This window comes from Sparassis crispa (genome assembly GCF_003851025.1).
Source record: "Sparassis crispa DNA, contig_000011F, whole genome shotgun sequence".
Lineage (NCBI taxonomy): Eukaryota > Fungi > Basidiomycota > Agaricomycetes > Polyporales > Sparassidaceae > Sparassis > Sparassis crispa.
The window spans coordinates 202,278-226,635 of record NW_020939757.1 but is presented as its reverse complement, the minus strand read 5'-3'; the positions used below and the strand labels follow the sequence as shown (position 1 = coordinate 226,635).

Sequence of the window (24,358 nt, the reverse complement as noted above, 5' to 3'; positions counted from 1 at the left end):
AGGGCAGTCGTTGGATACTGACTTCATGGATAAATTCTTAATTTGGACCCGGCGAAGCTCGAAGAGACGATATTACAAGCGCAACGAATTGTGATCTACTACTTCTATCCCTACGCCACGTCTAGTATGACCGCCCGAACATGGTCCACTGCTTCGCGTCTTTCCCGCACGCCGGGCACTTGGTCTTGCCCGGTTCAATTGGAGGCCATTTCGACTGGTCGAAGGGAATACAAAGAGACTTGGCGCCAGCCGAGGGGGCACGCTCATCCTGGGGCTCAGCACTGTGATTTGCCGTTAGTCAACGTAGAGTCACGATTAGGATGCATCAAGACTTACGCCCGTCCACTGCGCTCCTTGATGTCGTCCTCGCACGCCTCCTCTTCGCACCATGGTATCACAACGACGCACTTGTTGTCGAGCGTCGGGACGACGTCCTCCCAGCGTGTAACTGGCTTCACTCTAGAAAAGTAGAGGTCCTGCGCACGCTTGAACATATCTGCCTGAATTGTCTCCAACAGTTTCGGCACAGATGCCGTGATGCCCGCCAATGGCAACGGGGACTTTACGCCATTGTCGCGCCGCACTGTCAGCGTCTGGTCTTTTGCCAAGTCGGCAGGGCCAACCTCGAGACGGAGCGGCACGCCCTGGCATTGCTCTCAGTCACCTGGAAGACTTGCATATGAATTACGTGAACGCGCCTTTTGCTCCCAATCGTTGAACTTGAAGCCGGGAGTGTATCCTTCACGCAGGTCAGCCCTTGTCCTCACGCCGACCTTGTTCAGCGCTGCCGCAAGCTCGTCGCACTTGTCGTTGACAGCCTTGCGCCCCTCATCTGAAATCTTCGCGGTAAGACCGCATGGAACGATCACGACTTGAATCGACGCGACACGAGGAGGAAGAACGAGACCCTGGTTGTCACCATGCGTCATGACCATCACGCCAATAACGCGGGTCGACAGGCCCCACGAGTTCTGCCACACGTACACCTTACCCTGGCCGGTGGGATCATTGGGGTCCTCGACGAAAATGTTGAACATTTCCGGGCGCGAGAAGTTCTGCCCAAGACAGTGCGACGTCGCGCCCTGGATGCCACGCCCGGTAGTCGGCACAAAGCCCTCAACCGTCGTCGTGTACAGCCCGCCCGCGAACTTCTCCTTTTCGGATTTGACGCCAGGGATGACGGGGACCGCAAGTAGATCTTCGAATACTTGTCGGTAGAGCTCGAGGATATCTCGCACTTCAATGTCGGCTTCGGCCTTGGTCAGATGCGCGGTATGACCTTCTTGCCAAAGGAACTCGCGGGTACGAATGAACGGCTCTGAAGCACGCATGAGATACGATGAGCGCCGGAAATGCCGTCACTTACGGGGGTTCTTGAACTCCCATCGTACTACGCTATTCCACTGGTTGAGCTTCAACGGAAGGTCTCTATGGCTCTTGATCCATTTCGCGTAGTCTAGAAGCCGCAATTAGGAGGAGGATGATTTTCAGGGTAAAGGCACTCACAAGGATACATGACGGTCTCAGATGTCGGACGGATGGCAATAGGCTCTTCCAGATCAGAGCTTCCGCTGTACACGAAGAGCGTCATAAGATTCTCTTGGTGTTACAAGAGTACAACATCACTTACGCTCGTGTAACCCATGCCACCTCCGGAGAGAAACCTTCGACGTGATCCTTCTCGCGCTCCAGCACCTTTGACGAGACAAACATGGGGAAGTAAGAATTTTGCACGCCCATAGGGCGGATTCTCGCGTTGAACCAGTCTGATAACGCGTAAGACGTCTTCGTGTACGTGGTACGGCTGTGGCGCACCTTGAATCACCTCCCAGATGCTATACGCCCATGGACGTAGGATGTAGCATCCACTGACGTTGTAGTAGTCCAGCATTTCAGCTTTGATGAGGACCTGTAGCACGGCAAATCATTCAATCGTTATCACGTCCAAAGTTTTTGGAACATACGTTAGTATACCACGCAGCAAAGTCGACCTCTTTCTTGATTCCGATAGCGATCTGCACAGCGCCCTCAATCCTCGCGCCCTCTCTCTCCTTCTTTACCGGCGCAGCTTTTGACTGCCCTGCAGGAGCGGAGGGCTCTGTATCGGCCTTGAGCGCTTCAAAGTCGACTTCGTGTAGAGCGGGACCGTGAGTCTCCAAACCCTTCAGATGCGTGTGGATATCTTTTCCCGTAAGAAAAAAGGTCGAGCTGGAAGACAGGGCATGGACAGCGAAAACCGAGGAAGACGTGAAGATCGAGGCATCCACGACTGTAATGACTTTGGGGTATGTCTGCTCGCTCAATGCGAGGGGAGAAACTTACCAGCATATGTTAGTCCATACGTCGTGGATGCGAAACGAATACATACGCGAATTTTTGTCAAGCGCAAAGAACTCAGTCAAAAGCTCTTCTGATCCTAGCCGCAAATCCTTCAAATTCAGCTTTTTGCCCAACAGACCTGATATCACATCCGTTCCTTCGCGGGCGATCACAACCACAGGGACCGGGGTAGCATTTTTTGCAGTCTTGGGTTTGTAGACCAAGGTCTTGATCAACTCAAAGGATTTCGGGGCAGACCCGCTTGCTTCCAGTGCTTCACGCCATGTCGCCGGAGAGTTTGTGGCACTGTGTTCCACGAAAGCAGCAGGGACAATAGAGGTTTCATTGAAAAATTGCGCGCCTCTAATAACGGAGGACATGGCGGAAGCTGTAAGAGATCTAATGCAGCAGAGTCTCAAGCCTCCAGCGCTTTTTGAACCTGACTCGGCGCGGTGAGGGAAGGTTATCGGATGGGGATTTTTCCGTGAAACAATTCTGCCCAGAGGAGTCAAATATCTTGCACCATTGCGCGGTGCAAACATGCGAAGGCGGGAGGGAAAGGGTAAGAGATTTTGAGTTGTGACGAGCGCTATCTACCCAGTCGTTGGCGACCGGGATGGCAGCGATCGCTTATTCTCTCGTCGGAGAAACATCCACGTCCAGAGGAACGGAGGAGAGGTGGTGATACATTGGGGTGCATTAGTATGTAGGTATTACAGGGCAATATAGTAAGTCTAGTGAGTGAGGACGTCGGAACATCTCTTGCACAGCAAATCGTCTTTTGGGCGTGTATACGTCCAACAACGCGGGCACTTGCTCAGCGCGGCAGGACGAACAAGTACACGAATTTCCAGGTCAGAATCTGAGAAGTATGTGCGCTCAGTGAAAGAATATGACAGTGCGCCAATATGCTTACCCCGCTGGATCGGAAGGGATCTTGTATACAGCCAATCTGGAGATTGCGTGCCCAGCGATCCTTCAGTAGCCAGGTAGGCGTCGGAAACAATAAATAGAGTTTTTAGGAAGTTCTCTGGTGGAGACTGCGTAAGCTTTCACGTTGACCGCTAAGGCCGACATACCTTCCCGACCGAGTAAGCTGATTAAAGTGCTCTCCTCTGGTATATCGTCAGGTACAAGCAACAATACTTCGGCTTCCAACGAACTCTTGAGCAACCTGGAAGCAATTCAAAGAACGCGCACAGATTGTCATCGTAGAAGAAACGTACTTTGCTTGGCGAGCCTCTTCCATCGCAGCCATCACTCCACCGCGAACACAGAATAGCTGATTCATATCTTGTTCAGCATTGTCATCCTGCCATTCGGTGTTCTACAGAATGAGATGGAATAGATTAGAAAATAACCTTGTCAATCAGGCATGGTGCAACTCGCCAAGGGCGTCCATTTTCGGGAGAAGACAGACGCTCCCTTTGCATTGCCCAGCGTCTCATGAATTTCCTCCGCTAGGAAAGGTAGGATAGGAGCCATAATAGACGTCATTGTGGTTAGAACATGATGGAGAACACCGACAACGACGCGGCGCTCTACACTGTCTTTGCTGTCAGCGTAGAGACAATCCTTGGTGATGTCCAGATACTGCGAGGAGAGTGTGATGTTCACGAAGTTTGATAGAGCATTGACAACTGACGCAAGACGTATCGATTTTGGGCACGAACGTGAGATGATGGAACGCACCTTTAGGGAAGTCATAGGCTGCATACCCCTCCCGCGCAACATTGTCAAGTTTCAGTAATTCGTGCATAACATAACGCCCAGCCTGCAGGCACAATCAAGACCAGGGAATCCACAACCAATGGGGCAAAACGCATACCAATCCGAGATCCTTGCGATCCAGTTTGTAATCAGGATATTTGTCCTCTAGGGCACCAAGGATGAACCTTGCAGTACCACGTATTTTGCGGAGAGCTCTTGAGCACTGAGAGAGCACCTCGGGTCCAATGGACATGTCCTTCGTTAAGTCCATAGTAGCCGACCATAAGCGGAGCACTTCCGCGCCATACGCAGGCTCCTTGCGCTTGTCCTGTTGCTGCAGTGTCAGCCAATCGATTTACACAAAGATCAAGCGATATGCATAAGAGGAGAACGCACCTCACCGCCAAGAATAACTGTCATTGGGCTGACGATGTTGCCCAACGATTTGCTCATCTTCTTCCCAGCCTCGTCGAGGACCATGCCATGCGTGATTAGTGTACCATAAGGGCTCAAACCTTTCCGTTCTTCGCTCTTCGCCGAACCGATCGCGGTTAGCAACTGGCTTTGGAACCACCCGCGGTGCTGGTCGGAACCTTCCACGCACACGTCGGCGCCAAACGTTCTGCCCTTCGCTCCCTCACCTGAGCCGTACTTTGCATGCAGACCCTCAAGCATCGTCCAGGACGACCCACTATCGAACCACACGTCTAGAGTGTCTGTCCCCTTACGCCACATTTCCGCGAGCTGTTTCTCGTCCATGCCCTCGCGGAGCGCAGGCGGAATGAACTCCTCAACAGGACCATCCCACCAGTAGCCAGTTCCCTTCTTCTGTAAGATACTGATGATGTGATCAAGGCTAGCCGTATCGAGCACTGCGCGTTCAGTGGGTAGGTGATGCAATGCAGGGATGGGCACACCCCAGACACGTTGTCGCGAGATACACCATTCCGAGCGGTTGCGAATAAATGATTCCAAGCGGTGACGTGCTAGAAGGAGGAGGATATGAGTAACTAGCGGACAAAGAAAAGAGCTGCAGGCGCACAGGCAGCAGGGACGAACGAAACATCCTGCAAGGCAGTGATCGCGTCATCCTTGACCTTGTCAAGGTTTGCAAACCATTGAGACGTTGCGCTAAATACGTAGCATGTGTTAATTCAATCCATGGCGTATGTCGGAATAAGACAGCTAACATAGTGATCACAGGTTGATCCGTCTTCCAATCATAAGGATAACGATGTCGAATCCTCTGCTTCCCGTACAAGAACTTCGTGTCTTGAAGGAGCGAGACTATTGCTTTTCCTCCGTCGCCAAGCACCTCCTTGCCGATGAGAGCCCGTGCTGCCTGCGCGCCCACGACTTCAGCAACATCTGGTGTAAATCGACCAAGGCCGTCAACGTGGCATACAATCTTCGCGGCGTCAGATGAGAGGAGCCCAAGAGATTGGAAGACTGAGTAATCCTCTGCACCGTGCGCAGGAGCGCAGTGTACAAGACCAGTACCAGCATCCGGGGTCACATGTGAAGACGGTATGATGGGCAGTGAGGGAACATCTGTATGCTGCAGGGAAGCGAAAAGAGGGCGATATGTAGCACCAACAAGTTCGGAACCTAGCAGGTAAGAATGTGAATGAAGGCCTCCCCACTGATAAGAGAGCGAGTAACTCACCGTTGACCTCTGCAACGGATATATTGGATGGCGTTACCACCTCTGGCAGGTCTAGAAGAGCGCTTTCTCGATCCACGGCGAATATTGTCAGCGATGATGAGGGGCAGTTATCTGGCGCAACTGCTCTATACATCATATCAGGATTAACCGCAATAGCCTGAAGACTACAGAATTAGCCAAATTGACAGCAGAACTAAGAAGTGACGCATGGACCATATTAGCAGTGAGGGTCCACGGCGTAGTTGTCCAGACGAGCACGCGAGCACTGCTGCGGCCAGCAATGAGGGAGCGCAGCGTCGCACTCATATGTGGACTCTCAGAATCGAGCTCAAAGGCCACATAAACCGTGTGTGAGACATGGTTCTCGTTGTAAGTTAGCTCTGCCTCAGCGAGAGCAGAAAGCGAAGAGGGCGAATAATACACAGGACGGTAACGCCGGTAAATCAAGCCTAGAGACACAGAGAGTGAACAGATGCAGATGTAAACAGCAGTGTTAGCGAAGCCACCTTTCTCAACCATTTTCTGGAAAATGCGGAGCTGCCTGATCTCATAATCCGGGTCTACGACCAGTCAGTCAGGCAACAACTGAATTTCGAAACGAGGCTACCTAGTGTGCGATAGGTCGTTTCTGGACTCCAATCCGCCATAATACCGAATTGCCGGAACTCGCTCGTCTGCAACTGCACCTCTTGTCGGGCGTAGGCTTCAGCTTCTGCGCGAATTATATTGGATGACAGTTCGCGGGAATGCTTCTGTGATATTCTTCAATATAGTATTTCGCGAAACAACTACCAAACTCACTCCCAGCTTCTTCAGGACTTTGTTCTCGATAGGAAGACCATGACAATCCCACCCCGGCAAGTAGCTTGAGAAGTACCTTCATTAACAGAAACCACTGCAGCATGATAAACGATGGCGTACTGCACACGATCCCCCACTGACACATGATACCTGTTGATAATATCTTTGACTACCTTGTTCAAGGCATGCCCTGCACCTCGGTGTGAACGCCGCAAGGAAATCATCATCGCAGTCGAGCATACCGATATGCAGCCGGCCATTGGCGTATGGTGGGCCGTCGTGTAGGACGAACAGTGGACCATCAGCATGTTCCCACTACTTGAATGAACACAAGTCAAACTTTAAGTAAACTTGGGTACTTGATTCTGACCTGCCATCGGTATAATTCGTCGCACGTACGGGCACGCAGAGCCTCGTTTTGTGTAGGATCATTCCAGAGAGTGAAGCTGGTTTTTGGGAGTAGAAGGGTGTCTGAGAATGCTTTGTCGTTTCCAGACTTCGCCGCTACGTGCCCCGCACGGCGAATCCGAGTGGATAAAATGTTTCGAGGAGAGCCATGTGCTGCTATGTCCTTCGAATAATAGACGCGCCATGCATGGTATAACCAAGGCTTCATAAAGCCAGGAAGGCCAAAAGACGTCCTTTGATGCAGAAAATAATGGACCGAGTGCAGTATGTAACGTGATCCCCATCACGTGATAAACGCGGCCTACCGCGTATTATTTACATCTATTTGTTGTCTCTGTTCAACAAAACGAGGTAGTGCATCTCCTCCTTCTCCGCGTCATATCCACAACATATCTTTCTCCGTACACCTCCCCGCATGTCTTCAAATATACCTGTATGTGCAGAGCCGTAATCCTTGTATCTTTTTCTGACAAAAAACCGCTACAGACACGGCGGGTGACCCGAGCGACCCGGGCTGTTGCCGTACTCAAGGATAAGGAGAATGCCACAGCTCGTAATCTAAGGGCTACTACCGCTCGCACAAAACCATCGAGCTCCGCGGCAGCAGGTGCAAGTGCGGATGTGAAGCCGACAGGAATCGCTCGGGCCACCGCGTCGACCGCAGCCACGAGAGCGAAGGCGGTGACCGCGGTCAAGGCAGATCCCGCTGTGCAGGCCAAGCGGAAACGGGAAGCTCTCGGGGAAGTTGCCAAGCCGTCAGAAAACAAAGTGAAGCCGGTCAATGCGGGGCCGGGGCCAGCAGGCGTCAAGGGCAAGGAGAGGGTGAAGGAGCTGAAGGAGAAGTTCGAGGGCGTCGTGCTCAAGAAGACGACGACGACGGCTACGGTGCGGCAGCCTTTACGAACGGTGGTGGGCAAAACGACGACGACGACGACGACGAACACGACTCGCAGGACGAGGAGCGCGACCACAGCGGAGCAGCAGCAGCAGCACGAACAAGAGCAAGAACATCAGCTGCAGCTGCATCGCGAGAAACTACAGCGCGAGCGGCAGCACCGCGCACAAGCGCTACGCGAACGGGAGCAACGCGAACAGGAACTGCGCGAACAAGAGCAGCGCGAGCAGGAGGAGCTCGAGCGGTTGCGGCGCGAGCGGCTGCGGTTGCAACGGGAGAACGAGGAATTGCAGCGACAGCACGAGCTGATGCAGCGGCAGCAACAGCGGCGGTCGCAGCTGCCACCTCCGCCCCATCGCCGCTACCGCCAGCTGGAGCGAGTGCAGGAGAACGTCGAACCCATGCCTGAGCAGGAGAATGAGGCGATGGCCGTGGATCCGGTTATGCCTGTGCCTTCGCCTCGCAGGTTCGTCGCGGCGCGTGCGTCAGCAGCGGCGAGGCCTCCTCCACCCTCTGCCCGTGCTCAACAGAGGCGGCCGCTGTGGCGGCGGCAGGCAGAGGAGGACGAGGATGAGGAAGCTGGGCGTGTATTCAAGAAGCGGCGCACGTCGTCTGACGCACCTGAGGAGGCTGCGCTGCACGCGTTGGAGGTGGAAGAGGCGGTGCGATTCGTGAGCGAGCCCGAGGCTGACCCGAACGGGAAGGAATGGAAGGACTTGGATGCGGAAGACGAGGACGACCCTCTGATGGTGAGTGAGTACGTGGCGGAGATCTTCGAGTACCTCAAGCAGGTCGAGGTGAGTCCGTCCACTAGCGTGCGCGGAACATGGGTATAACATGCTACAGCAAACTACGATGCCGAATCCAAATTACATGGAGAACCAGAAAGATCTCGCGTGGAAGATGCGCGGGATTCTAACTGATTGGTTGATCCAGGTGCATGCACGGTTCAAGTTGCTGCCTGAGACGCTCTTCCTCTGTGTAAACATCATCGACCGTTTCCTTTCTGCTCGCGTCGTCTCGTTGGCTAAGTTACAGTTGGTCGGCATCACGTGCATGTTCGTCGCAGCCAAGGTGGAGGAGATTGTTGCGCCTAGCGCGACCAACTTTCTCTACTGTGCAGACTCGTCATACAGCGAACACGAGATTCTGCAGGCCGAGCGTTACGTGCTCAAGACCATCGAATGGAATCTGAGCTACCCGAACCCCATTCACTTCCTGCGTCGTATAAGCAAAGCGGATGACTATAACGTCCAAGTACGCACCATCGCAAAGTACTTCCTCGAGATCCAGTGTCTGGAGTGGCGACTCATCGCCGCGCCACCTTCGCTTCTTGCAGCTGCAGCTATCTGGTTAGCGCGCATTGTACTCAACTACGTTGATTGGGTACGTTCATGCGATTATCGCGCGTTAGTGTACTCACCGTCTACCCAGACGCCAAACTTGGCGCACTACTCGACGTATCCCGAGAGTGCGCTCGTCCCTACAGCCAACCTGATGCTCAATTACGTGCTCAAACCCGTTCGACACCAGTCATTTTACAAGAAATACGCAGCCAAGAAGTTTTTCAAGGTCTGTAGAGTGTCTAATATCCCGTCTTTTTTATGGCCCTTACTTATTGAACTTCCAGGCAAGCGTATTTGTGAGAGATTGGGCGTTAGCACGCTGGAGGGAGGGCACGACGGTGTCTTTACCTGATGTGCTCCACGAAGTGAAGGCCCTTGCTCGGGAAATCCGAGAAAGGGAGGAAGAGGCGGCGGCTCAAGCGGCAGCGGCCGACGCAGTCGCCGTGAAGTACTAAGGGTGCACCGGTGTAAGCTGGATGCACGCCGAGTCTCATATTCACGAATCTGGAACACCATCTCATTCAACGTTCAATCCTCGCATTCTCTTCACCCCGCTAATGGACAGTCTATAGCATAGAATTCCGCGGATGCCATTGTGCCCGAAAACGCATCTCTTGCATACCCTCGCATCGATGTTTATTGTTCTCTATCCTCTCTTTTCCCTTGTGTTATCACCGTCTACCACCTGTTTTACTCTGCCGCGACACCCCACCTACTCTCCCGCCTTGCCCTCGTTCCCGAGCATTCGCCCACCGCTCCCGAGTCCACTGCACGCGATACCATCGTCGTCTTCATCCCTCACCTTCTATCATCAATCCAAGGTTTTCCCCAGACTGTTTAATTCTCTGTTCCATTGCTTTGTACAATAATAACAACGATTCCGGCCAAATGTTAGATGTGGCCGTCGCGGTCTCTCAAACGGCCTCTGGTGGGTCGACTGTGCCTTAAGCCTCAAGGCCTCGAGCTTCGACATTCTTGCTACTTCGGCTTCGGATGTGTTGTCACTCGAGTCGTCAAGATTGCTAGGAACATCAGTGTATCGAGCTTCTTCCATCGTGACGTTCAGGGTGCGCAACGTGTGTACACTACGTCTATGAACTAGAAAGCAGTGGCCTCCTCAAGATCAATAACGGCCCCGGTCCCTCTATCGTCCATGGGCGAAATGGAGATGTACAGCAGAAGATTAGAAAAGGGGACTAAATAATGATGATACAAGGCAGGGCCATTAGATCGTGAAGCTTCAGACATAGTCCACCGTGAGCAGTGACTTGAAGGGTATCCTCTAACAAAGAAGAGACGTCAGGCCCCTTCTTCTTCCTCCAATTCCTCTTCAACCGCCTTCTGTCCTTCGGCGGTGAGGGTCGGGTATCCAGAATCTATGTCGCTCTCAAAGTACTGAGGGATGAACCTACAGTCTCGTCAGTCTCGTCAGTCGCAACGAAGAATGCAGCACTCACTTGGCACCCCTTCGCTTGCGCTCGGCAGCCTCGTCCCTCTGCCTCTGCTCGATGAAGAGTTTGTGCTTCGTCGCCTCCGAGTACTCCTTCTTGAGCAAACCGCTGGTGACGTTCTCCCAGAGCTTCCGGCTCTCTCTTGGATGTTGCTTCTCCAGTGGGCGAACCGACATGGGAATAGCATGGAGTGTCGATAGGTCAATTAGTGTCGCGTTCTCTGTGGAGTCGACGCGTCTCCAGCGGATGAGGTGCTTCCACGAGCCGTCGAACGTCGCGACCACGCATGATTGCGGGACATGCTTGACGCGCGTCCACTCGAGATGCTGCGTCTCGCCGGGGGAGTACTCGTGCACGACACCCTCGACGAGAAAGTGCGCGCGGCCGAGCCACGACTCCTCCTTGTACTCTATGATCGCGCGCAGCTTCTTGCCCTCCGCGCCGCCGCTGCAGGTAATGATCGTAGCCTCGCCCATCGTGACGTAGAAGCTGCCCCGCAGCATGCCGTTCACAGCCCCCACGGGATGCGTGATGTGGTACGTCTCCCCCGCGTCCGCGCCGCCGGTGAGCTTGACGAAGAGGCCCTTGTTGAGCGAGCCCGGTATGATCCGCAGCGCCGTGCCCGAGACCTTGGCTGAGATCTGGTCGACCCCGCGCAGCTCGATGTGGCGGCTCGGACACCGTGCGACAAACGCAGACACGGGCGGATGGTGCGACACCTGCTCCGTGAGGAACACGACGCGCACGCGCTCGTGCTCCGCCTCTGCGGGCGCCTCCCCCGCCTCGATCAGGTCTGTGCGGCTCGACGCGCTGCTGTCGACGAGGTCGAGGTTGGACATCGCCGCGTCAATATCCGTCTCCCCAATCGACGGCGACGTCCCCGGCGTGCTCTTTCCCGGCGTCGAATATCCCCGCGACGTCGACGTGAGCGCGCTCAGCCCGCTCAATGTGCTCATCCCGCTTTTCCCGCTCTTCCCGCTCCGGATGCTCGCCGTCTCTGACTTGGGCGTCGGCGCTATGGTGGAGTAGCTGGATTCCGCCGCCGCGGGGGTAAGATATAGGTGCTGGATGGGCGGCTGCAAGGGATCCGAGGAATAGGCTACAGGTATAACGTCCCAGTGCGAGCGGAAGTGCTCGCCGAGCACCGAGTTGTATGGCTTGACGACCCTTCCGCGCTTCGAAGGGGATGAGCACAGCTATGCGGGGCCAACGAGGGCACTCACGATGAACTTGATATCTTTAGAGAACGCGAAGCGTAGCACGGCGAGCATACGCTCGAAGGGATCATCTGAGTCGTTAATACTGCGCTACGGTCAAATCGATGATGACAGGCGAGTCGGATAGACCTACGCAGCGAACAGATCCGGCCTGTCCAAGTAGTGCCAGTACTCCAGATTCGGGATGGGCTCCAGCAGTGATGCTGGAAGCGACAACCGCCTGACAGTCTTCAATTAGCATCCACACCACAAAACAGAGATGGATCACGTACATGGCAGCAATATCCTTGACGCCTAAGCATTTCTTCAAGAGCTGCAGGATCATCTTGAGCTTGCCGCTCTCCCCATCAGCGGAATCCGGAACTGCGATGGGTTGGGTGGACACATCTTCGTCCTGAGGAATTACATTGTCGTCGTGGTCGGCCATGGCAACCTTGAAGGAATTGTAATGGGGGTAAAGAAAATAACTGAATGTAGAGGGCAGGCTTGCAAGAGGAATGAGTTCAGCGTAAACCAGCTGGTGAAGTCGAAAAGCGCACACCAAGGCCTCGTGCGTTATACTCACGATACTATTCGCCACTATCGTTAACAACACTGCCAACAAACAATACAAGCACGAAGCACTCGCGTCGAAACGGAAGGAATGAAGCAAGCATCAACGTTCAACGTTCAACGTTCAATCCGACGCCGCAGCAGCAACATAGCCACCTTAGCTGGTCCTCAGAAAGGAGCAAAAATTTGGTTCAACCCGGGTTCGAACCGGAGACCTCCTGTGGACCACCCAACCGTGGACAAATGTGAGACAGACGTGATAACCAACTACACCATTGAACCCTCAAAGGATTGATCCTTTGAGGAACCTTTTATGGGTTTCGAAGCATGTAAATACTGGTTTATCTAAGATAGACTCCAGTTATGACTATGTCACGTGATTCATTTTGTCACGCCTGGCTGGAGAACAGTACCAAATGTTATATTCCTCGGAAAGGAGGCCACTTAGAAAAAATATGTTTCCTGAGATTCCATGTAAACTTAGTTCCAAACAATCCCCGGGAAACAGATTTTTTAAGTTGAGGCTGGTCAAACTGATTATTGACGATCTTCAGCGCAGTCCACTGGATACAATTTCCAATAAGTTGGCGGGAGTATGCAAATGTTATTTGAAAGATAGAGTGAATAAATTTAGTGTAAGTGGCACTGCTCACAAGAGACTTATCTCAAAGTTATTTGAAACCTATCTCAAAGTAGAAATAACTTCATAATAAGTTTTCCATTTTTAGGATAACTTTCAGATAAGTCTCTTCTAAGCAGTACAACTTACACTAAACTTATTCACTCTATCTTTCAAATAACTTCTGCATAATCCACCCAACTTATTGGAAATTGCATCCAGTGAGTCTCACCCATTTTGGAGGCAGTTGACCGGCGCCTGCCTGTCACGCTCTTGCATTTCAGCGGGAAGCACGTGATTTGTCACGCGTGACAGGTGTGGTCGTAATTGTCGGAATGGGTCTATCTTATGTCTGTGCTTTGCTGGCCAAAGTCACTGTACTGTCTAAGTGATGGACGTAACGAATATAGCGTAACTCACCGTTGGCACTTCCTTTCAATTTTGTTCTGATGGGCCTGACCAGAATGGTCTGCGATTTTTTCCACCCGAATGTTGGCGGAGTGGAGAACCACATCTACATGCTTAGTGCCAACCTCATACACCGAGGACACAAGGTGCGCGCGTGCTCTTTACACCGTGACAATTTGAGCCATATTTCTACAGGTAGTCGTTATAACTCACAGCCATCCTCCAGACCGTGTTGGCGTTAGATGGCTCCTGCCATCTCTGAAGGTGTACTACGTGCCCTTCCCGACAATCGCCTCATCTGCCACTCTGCCAAATTTTTTTACCTTTCTTCCTTACTTACGGACTATCGTGTTGCGCGAGGACGTCAGGCTGATTCATGCCCACGCTAGTCTATCCTCCTTCGCCCATGAGGGAATCTTGCATGCACACTTGATGGGAGTGCGCACCGTGTTCACCGACCACAGTCTTTTTGGCTTCGACGACGCAGCTAGCATACTGACCAATAAGCTGCTGGAGGCTGCACTTCGGAATGTCGACGCGGCCATTTGCGTGTCGCACACAGGGTATGGCCCTCTATCCTCAGTCAGTTTTTCACATGCGTATCTAAGTATCGAACAGGCGCGAGAACACGGTGCTGCGAGCGAGGCTTCGTCCGCATGATGTATATGTTATACCGAACGCCATAGTGGCCAACCAGTTCAGGCCCTCCTCCTATGTAAAGCCCTCAGATGCGGGTATGAATGCCTTGATTCTGTACGCGCTGGTTTCGAAACTGACTTGTTACAATGCGCCCTTTCAGTTACTATAGTAGTGGTCTCCCGTCTAGCTTATCGGAAGGGCATTGATTTGCTAGTAGCAACCGCTCCTCGTATTTGCGAGTTATTCCCGAACGTCAAGTTTATTATCGGTAGGTTATTAATGCAAATCGGCTCTGAACTAAAGCTGATATGAGATTGTACAGGCGGAGATGGTCCCAAACTGATTGATCTCCTGCAGATGAGAGAAAAACACATGCTACAAGATAGAATCGAGATGCTCGGACCTGTTCGACACAGTGACGTCCGCGATGTAAGTTTTGATCTGCCCAACCCGTTTCAGAACGTCAAGAAATTGGTTTGGATTTGTTACTAGGTGCTTGTGCGTGGATCCATATTCATGAACACATCACTCACCGAGTCATTTGGAATCGCCATTCTCGAGGCGGCCTGTGCTGGACTGTACGTGGTCTCGACCCGTGTCGGGGGAGTCCCGGAAATCCTACCAGAAGACATGATATCGTTCGCCAATCCCGACGAAGATGGTTAGCACTCTGAAACCCATCCCTTCAACCAGATTTCCAATTGTTCATTTATTATATGCAGATGTCGTACGCGCGATGTCGGAGGCGATCAAGCTGGTATCGGCGGGAGAGCACGACCCCCAGCGAGCACACGAGCGCATCAAGGGGTTCTACGACTGGGCTCAAATTGCTGAACGTACGGAGAGGGTTTACGATACGGTGTTAAGATCACCTCCTCGAGACTTTTGGACTCGGATGCGGCGGTGTGTCCCACATCTTGACTGTAAATTGCAAGTTTCTTGTCATTCATAACGTCAATATCGTAGGACGTTGGACCTTGGGCGGTTCGCGGGTCCCATTTTCGCGATCATCCTGGTGGTTGACTGCCTATTCTTCATGATACTCGAGTGGTTGCTGCCTGAGAAGGATATCGACAAGGTGCAGATGCACTGGAATCAGAGCAGATTCACAAAGGTATGGTCTCTGTATTTTACTCAATTGTTTTGTAACAACTTATACATTGCAGCTGGCGCGAGACTACGAAAGGCAAATCGCCCAAGAACCAGACAGCTAGAGAAGTCAGGAACTAGGTGCTAACGCCGGGAGTTCTCAGGCACCTGGCAATTAGCTCATCATTTAAAAGAAGCATGCAACAAGCCTTTTCGTATCGGATCGTGCTCCCTCATGCACTCACACTTCGCTCTCCGTTCATTGCTAGCGTCTCGTCCCACCAGTGAGTTGACAGAATCTGATGAATTCCTCGGGTCTTCCGTTTACCGACCACGAGATCCTAGGTTCTCGTCTACCCGACCCGCATCCCACTCTCTCTACTTATGCACAAGCGAGATTTGGGGTCTGGAGACCTGGCGAAGATCCGGTCCAATCAGAACTCTGTTTTCATTCACCCACGCACGTCTCTTCAGTCTAGCTCTCTCGAATTTCTTTCTCCTTTATCAACGGAAGATATATGGCAAGCGCACTGTACTATCGTTTTACGTATCGCTGGGACCTTCGTGCCGCAGTGCATACATTCTCTCAGCTCCACGTGACTAAGCATCAAAGTCGGTATATATACCTTCTATCCTGGCCTTTCAATCTTCTTCGCGTCTTGTCCTCTGATGGTGTCTCTGTTGGACGACGAGAAGCGTCCCGTTTGCGACCCTGATTTTGGCGACGATGTCTCTGCGGACTCTACGGCGCAGAAATTCCTGAAAAAGGTATCTTATGTCTTGACGCGTTGGGGAATCGAGACCAATGGGTATGTCCTCGCCACGCAAGCCTGCACAGTGCGTCTGAGCTCTTCTCCTTCTCGAGAATCGATCCCATACCTTCTGCGGAACGATCGGATACCAGACTGTACCAGATGTTCTTCGTCTGGTTCTCAGCGAACATCAACATCCTCTCGTACATGTCTACTTCTTACTTTGCGAATCGATGTCACCCCTCTGAGCATGCATCATTAGCTTCGGCACGGGGTCGGCAGGACCTGCTTTCTACGGCCTTGGGCTTCGGGAGTCGATCGTGGTCCTGCTCATTGTTGATATAATGTATGTCACAAGAACTCTTCGAGGCTGCTCTTCCTGAGAGTTTTGTACTCCAGCACATGTGCTATCCCCGCATATTTGTAAGTGCCCCACTATTCCATGTCAGCGCCAGTGAACTTTGACTTGTAGTGCGGTATTTGGCCCCAAGCTCGGCCTGCGCTCGATGGTGCAGGCACGGTTCTCTTGGGGGTGCGTGGATTGCCAGTTCAGCTTGCGTATGCCTGTGCAAATGCCGACTGTCTTAGGTATTATCCTGCGATACTCCCGAGTGCCTTGAACGTGTTCTCCATGCAAGGTTTCCTCATCTTAAACTGTATCATTGGGGGCCAGACCCTAGCTGCTGTCTCGCATCACCTCGACGATACCCTCGGGATCGTGATCGTAGGCCTTATATCTCTTGCAGTGAGTTTGGATCTATGACGTCATTACATTTATTTTGAAAGTCTAAGTTATTACTGTTCGAAGGGTTACGTTCTGCGGATACCGGGTGATCCACTACTACGAGATGCTGGCGTGGATCCCGAACGCCATCGTGTTCATTGTGATGCTCAGTGTAGGGGGTAAACACCTGGTGAACGCCCCTGCGCCTGGGCCGGTGTCTGCGTCCATGCTACTCTCTTTTGCTGGCACAATCGCATCGAGTGTTATTAGCTGGTGCACGATGACGCCCGATTATGGCGTGTATCATTCAGCGAAGGCTTCCAGGTAACCATTCATTCACATCCATCTCACGTTGCTGGTTTATGCAGAACCGCTACAGTGTTAGAATATTCTTCTACACCTACACCGGGTTTTTCCTTGCAAGCGTACGTCTAGGTGTGTTCAACGACACTTCTGTTCTTATGCACTTCTCGTACAGATCATTGGCCACATCCTTGGTGCAGCGTTCGCAGCGTCGGCCACCTTGTACTCCCCTTGGACATCTGGATTCGACAACGGCAACAACGTCGGCGGCCTCGTTGCCGCTATCCTGGCACCCTCTGGAGGCTTCGGCAAGTTCCTCACCGTGGTCGTCGCGCTCTCTATTCCGAGCGCATGTGCCCCGACGATGTACACGTTTGCTTCGAGTTTCATGGCCATCAGTCACTACTTTGCGAAGGTGCCGAGATATGTCTTCATTGTCATTTCGGAAGCCATGTGAGTGGTGGACATGATTTGCTATGGGGAATACTCATTATGTGGTTGTTTCTCCAGTCTGATTCCAGTAGCAATCGTGGGGGCAGTCCATTTCTACGAGACATTCGCGGATATCCTTGGTATGTATGATTCAGATGCACCTCAGCGTGGAGGCAAAATAATAATCACACCTCAGACGTCATCGGCTACTGGAGTACAGTTTACGCTGCCATCATCCTGGTCGAACACTTCGTGTTTCGCAAGAATAACTTTTCCCTGTACGACACCGAAAAGTGGGACCGTCCCGGTGAACTTCCGCTCGGTATTGCGGCTCTGCTGGCGTTCTTGTGCGCGTTCGGGATGATTGTCCCGTGCATGTCGCAGGCGTGGTATGTGGGGCCGATTGCTGCCGCGGGTACCGGAGACATTGGTGTCATAGTGGGATTCACGCTTGCGTGCGTGGTGTATGCTATATTCAGGGCAGTCGAGAGATCTGTGTTGAAACGGTAGGGGTGCGCTGGCGTTCAAACTGTAAGTACGTCACTCATTGTCTTGGTTGTATTCAAAAGGATGCATGGAATGTGCCTGCCTTGGCTTCACGAGCACGAGTCACTCTCGTTCGTAGTTGTACAATTAGGAAGTACAGACTGTGCAGGTGACGTTGCATGTCACTTTCTTCTACATCTACAATGCGGTTTCAGAAATACATCGAGTACTCTTCTTCCTGGGCGTGAATGAGTGCTGAGCCCTAAGCATGTAGCGCGCTGAGGGCGACAGCGAATTTTCCGCAGACAACGATCGCGAACTTCATGAGCCCGCTCACCATGAGACCTGGGGAATGTAAAGAATTACAAGATCTTCAAACACTGCAAATACCAATCTTGTCACTGGGCCAGCCTTGCACGGAGAGATGTAACAGCTTCCTTACCTACAACTTGAACCTTTACTACCCAGCAGAGCCGGTTGTCACGCTCCTCCCAGTACCATTGAAAGTCCCATCCCAATCTTAACCTTGCCAAGCTGGGAAACAAGCGCAAAACGTATTCCAGGACGGCATCCGAATCGGCGCACGTCTTTGACCTGGGAGGATGACTTCTATGATGATAACGGAGGATGCTGTTCTACTGCGTTGATGTCGAATCCCACATCGACCAGGCAAGAGCATTACTGCGCGAATGGCCACTGGCAATGTGCCTTCTCGACGATGCACTTGCCCCCACGTTTTTTGCGGTGCGCATATTCATCACGATCTCTGAAGCTATTACAAGAGCATTTGCACTTGGTCGACGCGGTCGGTATTCCGTGTACTGTCTGCCATGTCTCAAGCTCTGTTCTCTCTGTTGATGTGTTTCGTCCATCTATCGTTTGTCTCATAAGCTATGTCTTTACAACTCTACTCTGTATCCTGTTACCTTCCTCGGTCTTCGCTTCTTGCGCCACTCCGCCCAACCTACCGTCGTCTTCTGTCTCTTTGCTGATTTTTGCACCTTTTCTGGCCTCATCATTCGTCTTCTCGTCTTGCATTTCCCATACCGGCGTTTTCCCCTCTTCCAAGATTGGTGCGCGAGACCTAGACATAATTTCGCCAGTATTGCTCAGCTTGTGATCTGCTTGGCGACGCTCGCGGTTGCGGATAACCTAGCATCAACCTATGTGATTTATTTCGTGCTTCCCCGGTTCTGTATACGTCTGTGGGTTCTCTTGAACTGCGGCGATGGGTTTCTCCGAGTCGTTTCGAACCAGAATTCGGTTATGCTTGTCGCATAAATCGTATGTCCTCCTAGCCTTTGCGACACGCTCAGGCTTTTTAATTGTGAAATATTCTTGCCCCGTGTCAAGGACGACACAGACTGAACAATGTCTCCAGGACAGACTTTTGTTCAGTCTAGAAACACCATCACGTGATCGCGTCCACACAAATAGAACATTGAACAATGCTGCGAGTGGCGCGCCACACTTGAACCACATCGACTTCACCCACATAAATAGAAAAGCTGGGCACACTAATAACTTCTAATCCTGAACACATCATGGCTACTCTCATTAACCAACCTCCCAGCCCTACCCTCTCCGCGCAGACCCAGCACTCCGACTGGGCCCACGATACGGAGCCTGCCAGTGCACGTTCCTCGTCCCTCACCGCGTTCACGCCCGAATCAGAGTCAGAGTCAGAGTCCGAGTCCGAGTCAAAAGCCCAGAAGGATATCTACGAGACCATAGCAACGGCGGCGGATAAGTACATGCTAGGGCCGATGCCACTCGCGCAATTCCTCGATTTTCTGCCCCAGAAACACACGGCACGAATGCCGACACACCGCGGAGCGTTTGACAACGTATTTAGTGGGGACGTCGCCTCCAATCTGGTGCGTACTACAGCGCCTGTTCTTGTCGCCACACAATACTGAGACGCCAGGTTACGCCGCTTGTCCCAGAGAGCGGCCATCAAGGACTTCAGCCGGTGCCCTGGTTTCGACGTCGACCCTTTGCCGCGCAGAGCGAACTATCCCGCCTTTACACCCGCCATCGTGTTCCTCGCAGACGGGACTAGAGATGCAGCGGAACAGGAATCACAACTGGACTACCACTCCAACGCGGAGCTGTTCATCGATATCCATGATGCTGCACGGGGCGACTTCCTGTGCGACCCGCCTCCTGGCACAGATCGCGCAACCCACAACTTCTTGCTGACGCGTGAGCAGGCGGAGGATACAGGGCGTGAACGAGCCCGCTTGGCACTCGGGCGACACGTGCTGTGGGCGACGAACGTATGTTCGCGCCAGTATCGGCAGTTCTGCTTCACTGTCGCCCTCCACGGATCATCTGCGCGCCTGTTCCGAGTCGACATTGGTGGAGCGATCGCGTCCGAGGCGTTCGACTTGCGCGAGCGCCCGGAGGTGTTTTGTGAGTTTTTGTGGCGGTTCGCGCACGCGTCGAGCACCGAGCGCGGGTACGATCCGACGGTGAAGCCGGCAACAGAGAGCGAGGAGGACCTCTTTTACGATACTATTGAACAACACGTCAGGGACCAGCTGGAGCTCGATGACGAGGAGGACATCTGGAAAGCGATGGGACAGCACCATTTGTCTGGGACGGGGCGCACAGCAGCGATCGGCATCGTGCTAGAGGACGGGCAGGTCGCGCGCTGCATTGTATCGTGCCCTGCCTCTGTGGGCTTCTCCTGGCAAAACGGCGGGATGCGTGGGTTCTGGGGCGTCCTCGATGGCAAGGTCATCTTCCTGAAGGACACATGGATAGAGACGAAGCTTGTGGAAGAACCCGAGGGCGCTATCCTCGAGCGGCTGCACAAGGCGGGGGTGCGCAATGTTCCGAAGTTATTGTACCATGGCTATGTCCCCGCGCGGCTGCCCACCGGGAAGATGACACGGAGCCAAAGGGTGGCAATGAAAGGTATGTGTCCTCCGTTTAAGCTCTGCACTGTTATTGAACAGTTTCCCGCCAGTATTACAGGAGAGTCTCACGGACAAATACCTCAACGCCGAGTGGGTCTGCCGTGGCGGCCGAGATATTGAGGAGCGCACAGTCGTCCACTATCGTATGATCCTGGGCACGGTCGGGTATACACTCCGTCGTTTCAAAGGCACGAAAGAACTGTTGCACACGACACACGATGTATTTCAAGGTGAGCAGCATGTTTCCACCAGTACAGCATCACTTACAGCTTATCTGTATCCCATAGCTATGATTGACGCGTATGAGAAGGCGAAAACCTTGCACCGTGACATTAGCATCGACAATGTCATCCTCGTCAAGGAACCTGGAAGTGCTGTCCGTCGAGGGTATCTCATCGATTGGGAGCTGTCCGCCCCAGTAAACGAACGTGGAGAGTCAACCCTCATGCCTTCAGCGGTGAGCATCGCTCGGAGTCACCTTGAGCTTCCGTCCAATTCCTGAATGCTGACTGCGGTGCTGCACACAGGGCACGGATCCCTTCCTCTCCCAGCGTCTTCTTCAGGTGATGAAGCCACAATTAATCCAGGACGACATGGAATCAATGATGTATGTTGTCGTATTCTGTGCCGTGAACTGGCTGTCGCACGACATTCCCGACATCGAGCGCGTAATCCACGAGATGTTCGAGGACGAAAAGGCGGAGAACCAACAAGAGCAGGGCAAATTGAAGGAGTATGTCTCGATGGATCCGGGATCGGGGAAGGAAACGAACAAGACAACACGGCAATATGTGGATCCCTCGCAGTTCAGGGCGCCGTTGTCGGTGTGGCTCAACACAGTCATGAACTACAATTTCCCGTGGGACAAGTTTATAACGACAGCAGAGAAGCATCGGTTTGAGGGTAAATGGGAGAGCCCGCAGCCGCTGAACGAGTTCTGGACAGAGTTCCTGAAGACGCAGGAATTGCCTGAGGAAGACAGGGTGAGCGGCGTCAATTCCGATAAAATCAAGGTGTACACTGCGACGAAAGTATTTGCACATCGGGCTGCAAAACTTCCAGCCAAACGGAAAGCGCCGGCACCGCGGGGAACCGTCGACATGGACAGGCCGACCAAGAGAGCCAGGATCGGGGCCCGATAGACTCTGCATATATGCAGCACTGCCTATTGCGCGGGATGCAGTGCACAGGGGGAAGATGACCCCGTTTCGCCCTGCATTGGGATTATACTAACTGGTCCATTTGATCGGTACATCTGCAGCACCATCCTAAGCGATGCGACCGTGGTAGAGCGCTCCCTGCGTGAAAGGGCTTCCACGTGTTAGCTTCCGGATGGAGTTGGATTCTCCAACTCGTCTTGATCCTGGCCTGTATTTAGGGTATCACTGGACGCATACAAGCAGAGTTTTTAGGTGTTCTAATGAGAAATATCATTCTTGCTCGAGATGAGCCCGACGATGTAAATATCATAGCTCACGTTACAAGCACCGCCAGCTCCTCTAGATCTCTTCCAAGCACAGCTGGTGGTACACTCGGGCACTTCGAAGAGCCCTTTCGTTGCAATGTCCTAGAAATTTTTCGAAATATCGCCGATGAATTCAAGAAGAAAGGCTGATGAGGTGCTGGCCTGCACGTCCGGATCGACGAGATACAGAAATCAGTAGAAAATCAAAGGCGAGCGCTTGCAAAGCATCCAACAGCTGTCATAGAGTCTGACCCAGTCCCTCCCCATTCCTTCAATGGATTTCGCGGACCCACCGATCGCGGTAACCTGGCAGTTCCATGTTTCTGAATGGCTCGGTAGGGAGATGCCGTGGGATTTGGAGGAGAATTAGAGTGTGGTTGATGAGCATCTGGCGCTGCACGCAATATAATCCAGGCAGCAAAGGTTATTCGTAATGGTGGAGAGGTGCGTCGACCCGGGCGAGATGTTTCTCGCCTTATGCCAGATGTGACGCTTTTCAATCTTGGGAAGCGTGTGGGCTAAACGGGATAGGAAGGTTATGTCGAGATTGACATTCAGGCGGTGAACTTCCAGACAGTGCCTTCAGCTTGGCACAGGGTGCAGAGAGATCCGCAGCAAACGTTTTATTGGCCACATTTTCGAATACTGTAGTGCGATGTACAGCTGTAATTCCTCTAATTTGGTTCCAGGGAGTTTGACAACCAAGGGGTAGATTTCTAGACGGTGCTCTTTCCAGACAACTATGCAAAAATTCGGGAGAAAGCCATCGGGTGGTGCACACTGTTCGAAGACCCACAGCATACACGGCCATTCGTGCACAAGGCAAATATCAGATGAAATCAGCCGGATCCCGGGGAGGGCCGGTGGATGCTACGAGGACATCCCCACCAGCTGATCGTCAGACCGAATACGCATATTAGACAAGACTTACCCAAGGTCCCAGCTGGCCGGGAGCTTACACCACCACCTCTCCCCGAGCTGACCACTCGGAGGGGCCCCAGGCTGTCTGCGGATCCCGAATTGCAGACAACCGAGAGATGGTCACTTCGTTCAGGCGATCGACTTTGGAGATCTGCCGCTACAGTAATTGATATTTCCGGGCAGTGATCAAAACATATGCAAAATTCAAATTTTCATAAAATATATTTCTATTTATAGTACAGAACTGCATGTCCGTCGAAGGACTCGTCGGTATCCTTCGATATGCAAGTTGGAGCAGCTGTTACATCTAAGGGTCATATTTGTAAGTCAACACAATACCCAGAAGACAAGTGGATGACTGTCTTACATAGCCAAGAGTCTCATCTCCTCCGTTCAGCACGACAGCTCGAGGATGCTCAGGTTGAAACGCGCTGCAAACTGATATTGTGAGTGAGAATCAAACGCACCTCCAAGCGCGTCACTCAGCGAAGGCTCGGACTCGAACGACCTGCGCGTGATGTAAGACAGCTCTCCGGTTTCAGGCTGCAAGAAACAGATTAGTTCAGATGGCTCACCTTAAGGTACACACGCACACAGAACCACCCCAGATACAGGAAAGCGAGGGGACGTCGAAAGTGAAGGAGGAAGAGACGTGGGAGGCATTATGAAAATTTCATCACTGTATCGTCAACTTTCCCACTCCGCCTCGGCATCTTTGCTTAGCGAACACGGCGTGACTGGCTTAGGACTTCAGGAAACAGAGCTCAAGTGAAGCCTCCCTTTGGGTGGATCATTGAGCATCTCAAATCAAGCTTTTCTGAGGACATGAACTACCACTATGGACATCACACAGATCATTAGGCTACTTAGTTTTTTTATTTGGGGCAGAGGGAGACATAGATGACCTCCCCCGAAGCAGGGACCTGGTGGTGACATGGCCAGCTTCCTGTTTCGGAGCAGACCGCGGGACATCTCAAGAGGCTGAACATCAATCAGGTGTCCTTCGGATGGGATGCAGCCTGGCTGCCAGACCTTTTGACTGCTGGTATCTCGCAGACTCAGCCATGGAACAATCAGCCTAAACAGAGTTGGCGGTGTACATCAGGAAAACCCAACTTTCTCTTATGGACTTATTTAGACTTTTGGGTCTGAGAACCCTTATTTAAGGCCATAAGTGTTCATCTAAGTTGAATTTCAGACACTCAGGGAATATGCCTTAGGTCCATTTTGT

General features: G+C 52.4%; 9 protein-coding genes and 1 non-coding gene across 10 annotated transcripts; 5 read left to right on the top strand and 5 right to left on the bottom strand.

The window, feature by feature from the left end:
• Window positions 1-121: 121 nt before the first annotated feature.
• Window positions 122-2,699, bottom strand: SCP_1100730 (Putative proline--tRNA ligase; the record flags this gene model as incomplete). Its single annotated transcript, XM_027762509.1, has 9 exons — window positions 122-281; window positions 337-644; window positions 699-1,318; window positions 1,367-1,456; window positions 1,507-1,571; window positions 1,631-1,766; window positions 1,816-1,909; window positions 1,965-2,317; window positions 2,369-2,699. The coding sequence occupies 9 exons, from the start codon at window positions 2,697-2,699 to the stop codon at window positions 122-124; spliced, it is 2,157 nt and encodes a 718-aa protein (XP_027618310.1).
• Window positions 2,700-3,053: 354 nt separating this feature from the next.
• Window positions 3,054-7,112, bottom strand: SCP_1100720 (Isoleucine--tRNA ligase, mitochondrial; the record flags this gene model as incomplete). Its single annotated transcript, XM_027762508.1, has 18 exons — window positions 3,054-3,181; window positions 3,236-3,349; window positions 3,399-3,493; window positions 3,546-3,646; window positions 3,709-3,959; window positions 4,012-4,093; window positions 4,148-4,357; window positions 4,426-5,015; window positions 5,072-5,160; window positions 5,220-5,637; window positions 5,696-5,852; window positions 5,909-6,144; window positions 6,202-6,255; window positions 6,303-6,447; window positions 6,497-6,560; window positions 6,617-6,686; window positions 6,739-6,811; window positions 6,867-7,112. The coding sequence occupies 18 exons, from the start codon at window positions 7,110-7,112 to the stop codon at window positions 3,054-3,056; spliced, it is 3,123 nt and encodes a 1,040-aa protein (XP_027618309.1).
• A 207-nt stretch (window positions 7,113-7,319) lies between these two features.
• SCP_1100710 (hypothetical protein) lies at window positions 7,320-9,600 on the top strand (the record flags this gene model as incomplete). Its single annotated transcript, XM_027762507.1, has 5 exons — window positions 7,320-7,337; window positions 7,391-8,596; window positions 8,646-9,185; window positions 9,234-9,371; window positions 9,430-9,600. 5 exons carry the CDS (start codon window positions 7,320-7,322, stop codon window positions 9,598-9,600), a joined length of 2,073 nt encoding a protein of 690 aa, XP_027618308.1.
• Window positions 9,601-10,444: 844 nt separating this feature from the next.
• Window positions 10,445-12,240, bottom strand: SCP_1100700 (Oxysterol-binding protein-like protein; the record flags this gene model as incomplete). Its single annotated transcript, XM_027762506.1, has 5 exons — window positions 10,445-10,553; window positions 10,603-11,771; window positions 11,820-11,898; window positions 11,947-12,033; window positions 12,086-12,240. 5 exons carry the CDS (start codon window positions 12,238-12,240, stop codon window positions 10,445-10,447), a joined length of 1,599 nt encoding a protein of 532 aa, XP_027618307.1.
• Window positions 12,241-12,552: 312 nt separating this feature from the next.
• On the bottom strand, window positions 12,553-12,647 carry SCP_t1100690. Its single transcript has 2 exons — window positions 12,610-12,647; window positions 12,553-12,588 (listed from the first exon to the last, which is right to left on the bottom strand). It is a non-coding gene; the product is annotated as a tRNA-Val (tRNA).
• Window positions 12,648-13,375: 728 nt separating this feature from the next.
• Window positions 13,376-15,245, top strand: SCP_1100680 (Phosphatidylinositol N-acetylglucosaminyltransferase gpi3 subunit; the record flags this gene model as incomplete). Its single annotated transcript, XM_027762505.1, has 10 exons — window positions 13,376-13,395; window positions 13,448-13,538; window positions 13,588-13,955; window positions 14,011-14,126; window positions 14,192-14,299; window positions 14,354-14,460; window positions 14,524-14,692; window positions 14,754-14,934; window positions 14,998-15,145; window positions 15,198-15,245. 10 exons carry the CDS (start codon window positions 13,376-13,378, stop codon window positions 15,243-15,245), a joined length of 1,356 nt encoding a protein of 451 aa, XP_027618306.1.
• Window positions 15,246-15,789: 544 nt separating this feature from the next.
• Window positions 15,790-16,779, top strand: SCP_1100670 (hypothetical protein; the record flags this gene model as incomplete). The annotated part of the gene is made up of 7 exons (XM_027762504.1): window positions 15,790-15,929; window positions 15,986-16,075; window positions 16,135-16,218; window positions 16,272-16,295; window positions 16,345-16,404; window positions 16,461-16,617; window positions 16,681-16,779. 7 exons carry the CDS (start codon window positions 15,790-15,792, stop codon window positions 16,777-16,779), a joined length of 654 nt encoding a protein of 217 aa, XP_027618305.1.
• Window positions 16,780-16,876: 97 nt separating this feature from the next.
• Window positions 16,877-17,841, top strand: SCP_1100660 (hypothetical protein; the record flags this gene model as incomplete). The annotated part of the gene is made up of 5 exons (XM_027762503.1): window positions 16,877-16,920; window positions 16,976-17,021; window positions 17,075-17,352; window positions 17,410-17,471; window positions 17,528-17,841. 5 exons carry the CDS (start codon window positions 16,877-16,879, stop codon window positions 17,839-17,841), a joined length of 744 nt encoding a protein of 247 aa, XP_027618304.1.
• A 1,520-nt stretch (window positions 17,842-19,361) lies between these two features.
• Window positions 19,362-21,883, top strand: SCP_1100650 (predicted protein; the record flags this gene model as incomplete). The annotated part of the gene is made up of 5 exons (XM_027762502.1): window positions 19,362-19,694; window positions 19,764-20,739; window positions 20,792-20,971; window positions 21,029-21,198; window positions 21,269-21,883. The coding sequence occupies 5 exons, from the start codon at window positions 19,362-19,364 to the stop codon at window positions 21,881-21,883; spliced, it is 2,274 nt and encodes a 757-aa protein (XP_027618303.1).
• A 1,637-nt stretch (window positions 21,884-23,520) lies between these two features.
• SCP_1100640 (hypothetical protein) lies at window positions 23,521-23,790 on the bottom strand (the record flags this gene model as incomplete). Its single annotated transcript, XM_027762501.1, has 2 exons — window positions 23,521-23,670; window positions 23,731-23,790. The coding sequence occupies 2 exons, from the start codon at window positions 23,788-23,790 to the stop codon at window positions 23,521-23,523; spliced, it is 210 nt and encodes a 69-aa protein (XP_027618302.1).
• Between the last annotated feature and the right edge of the window lie 568 nt (window positions 23,791-24,358).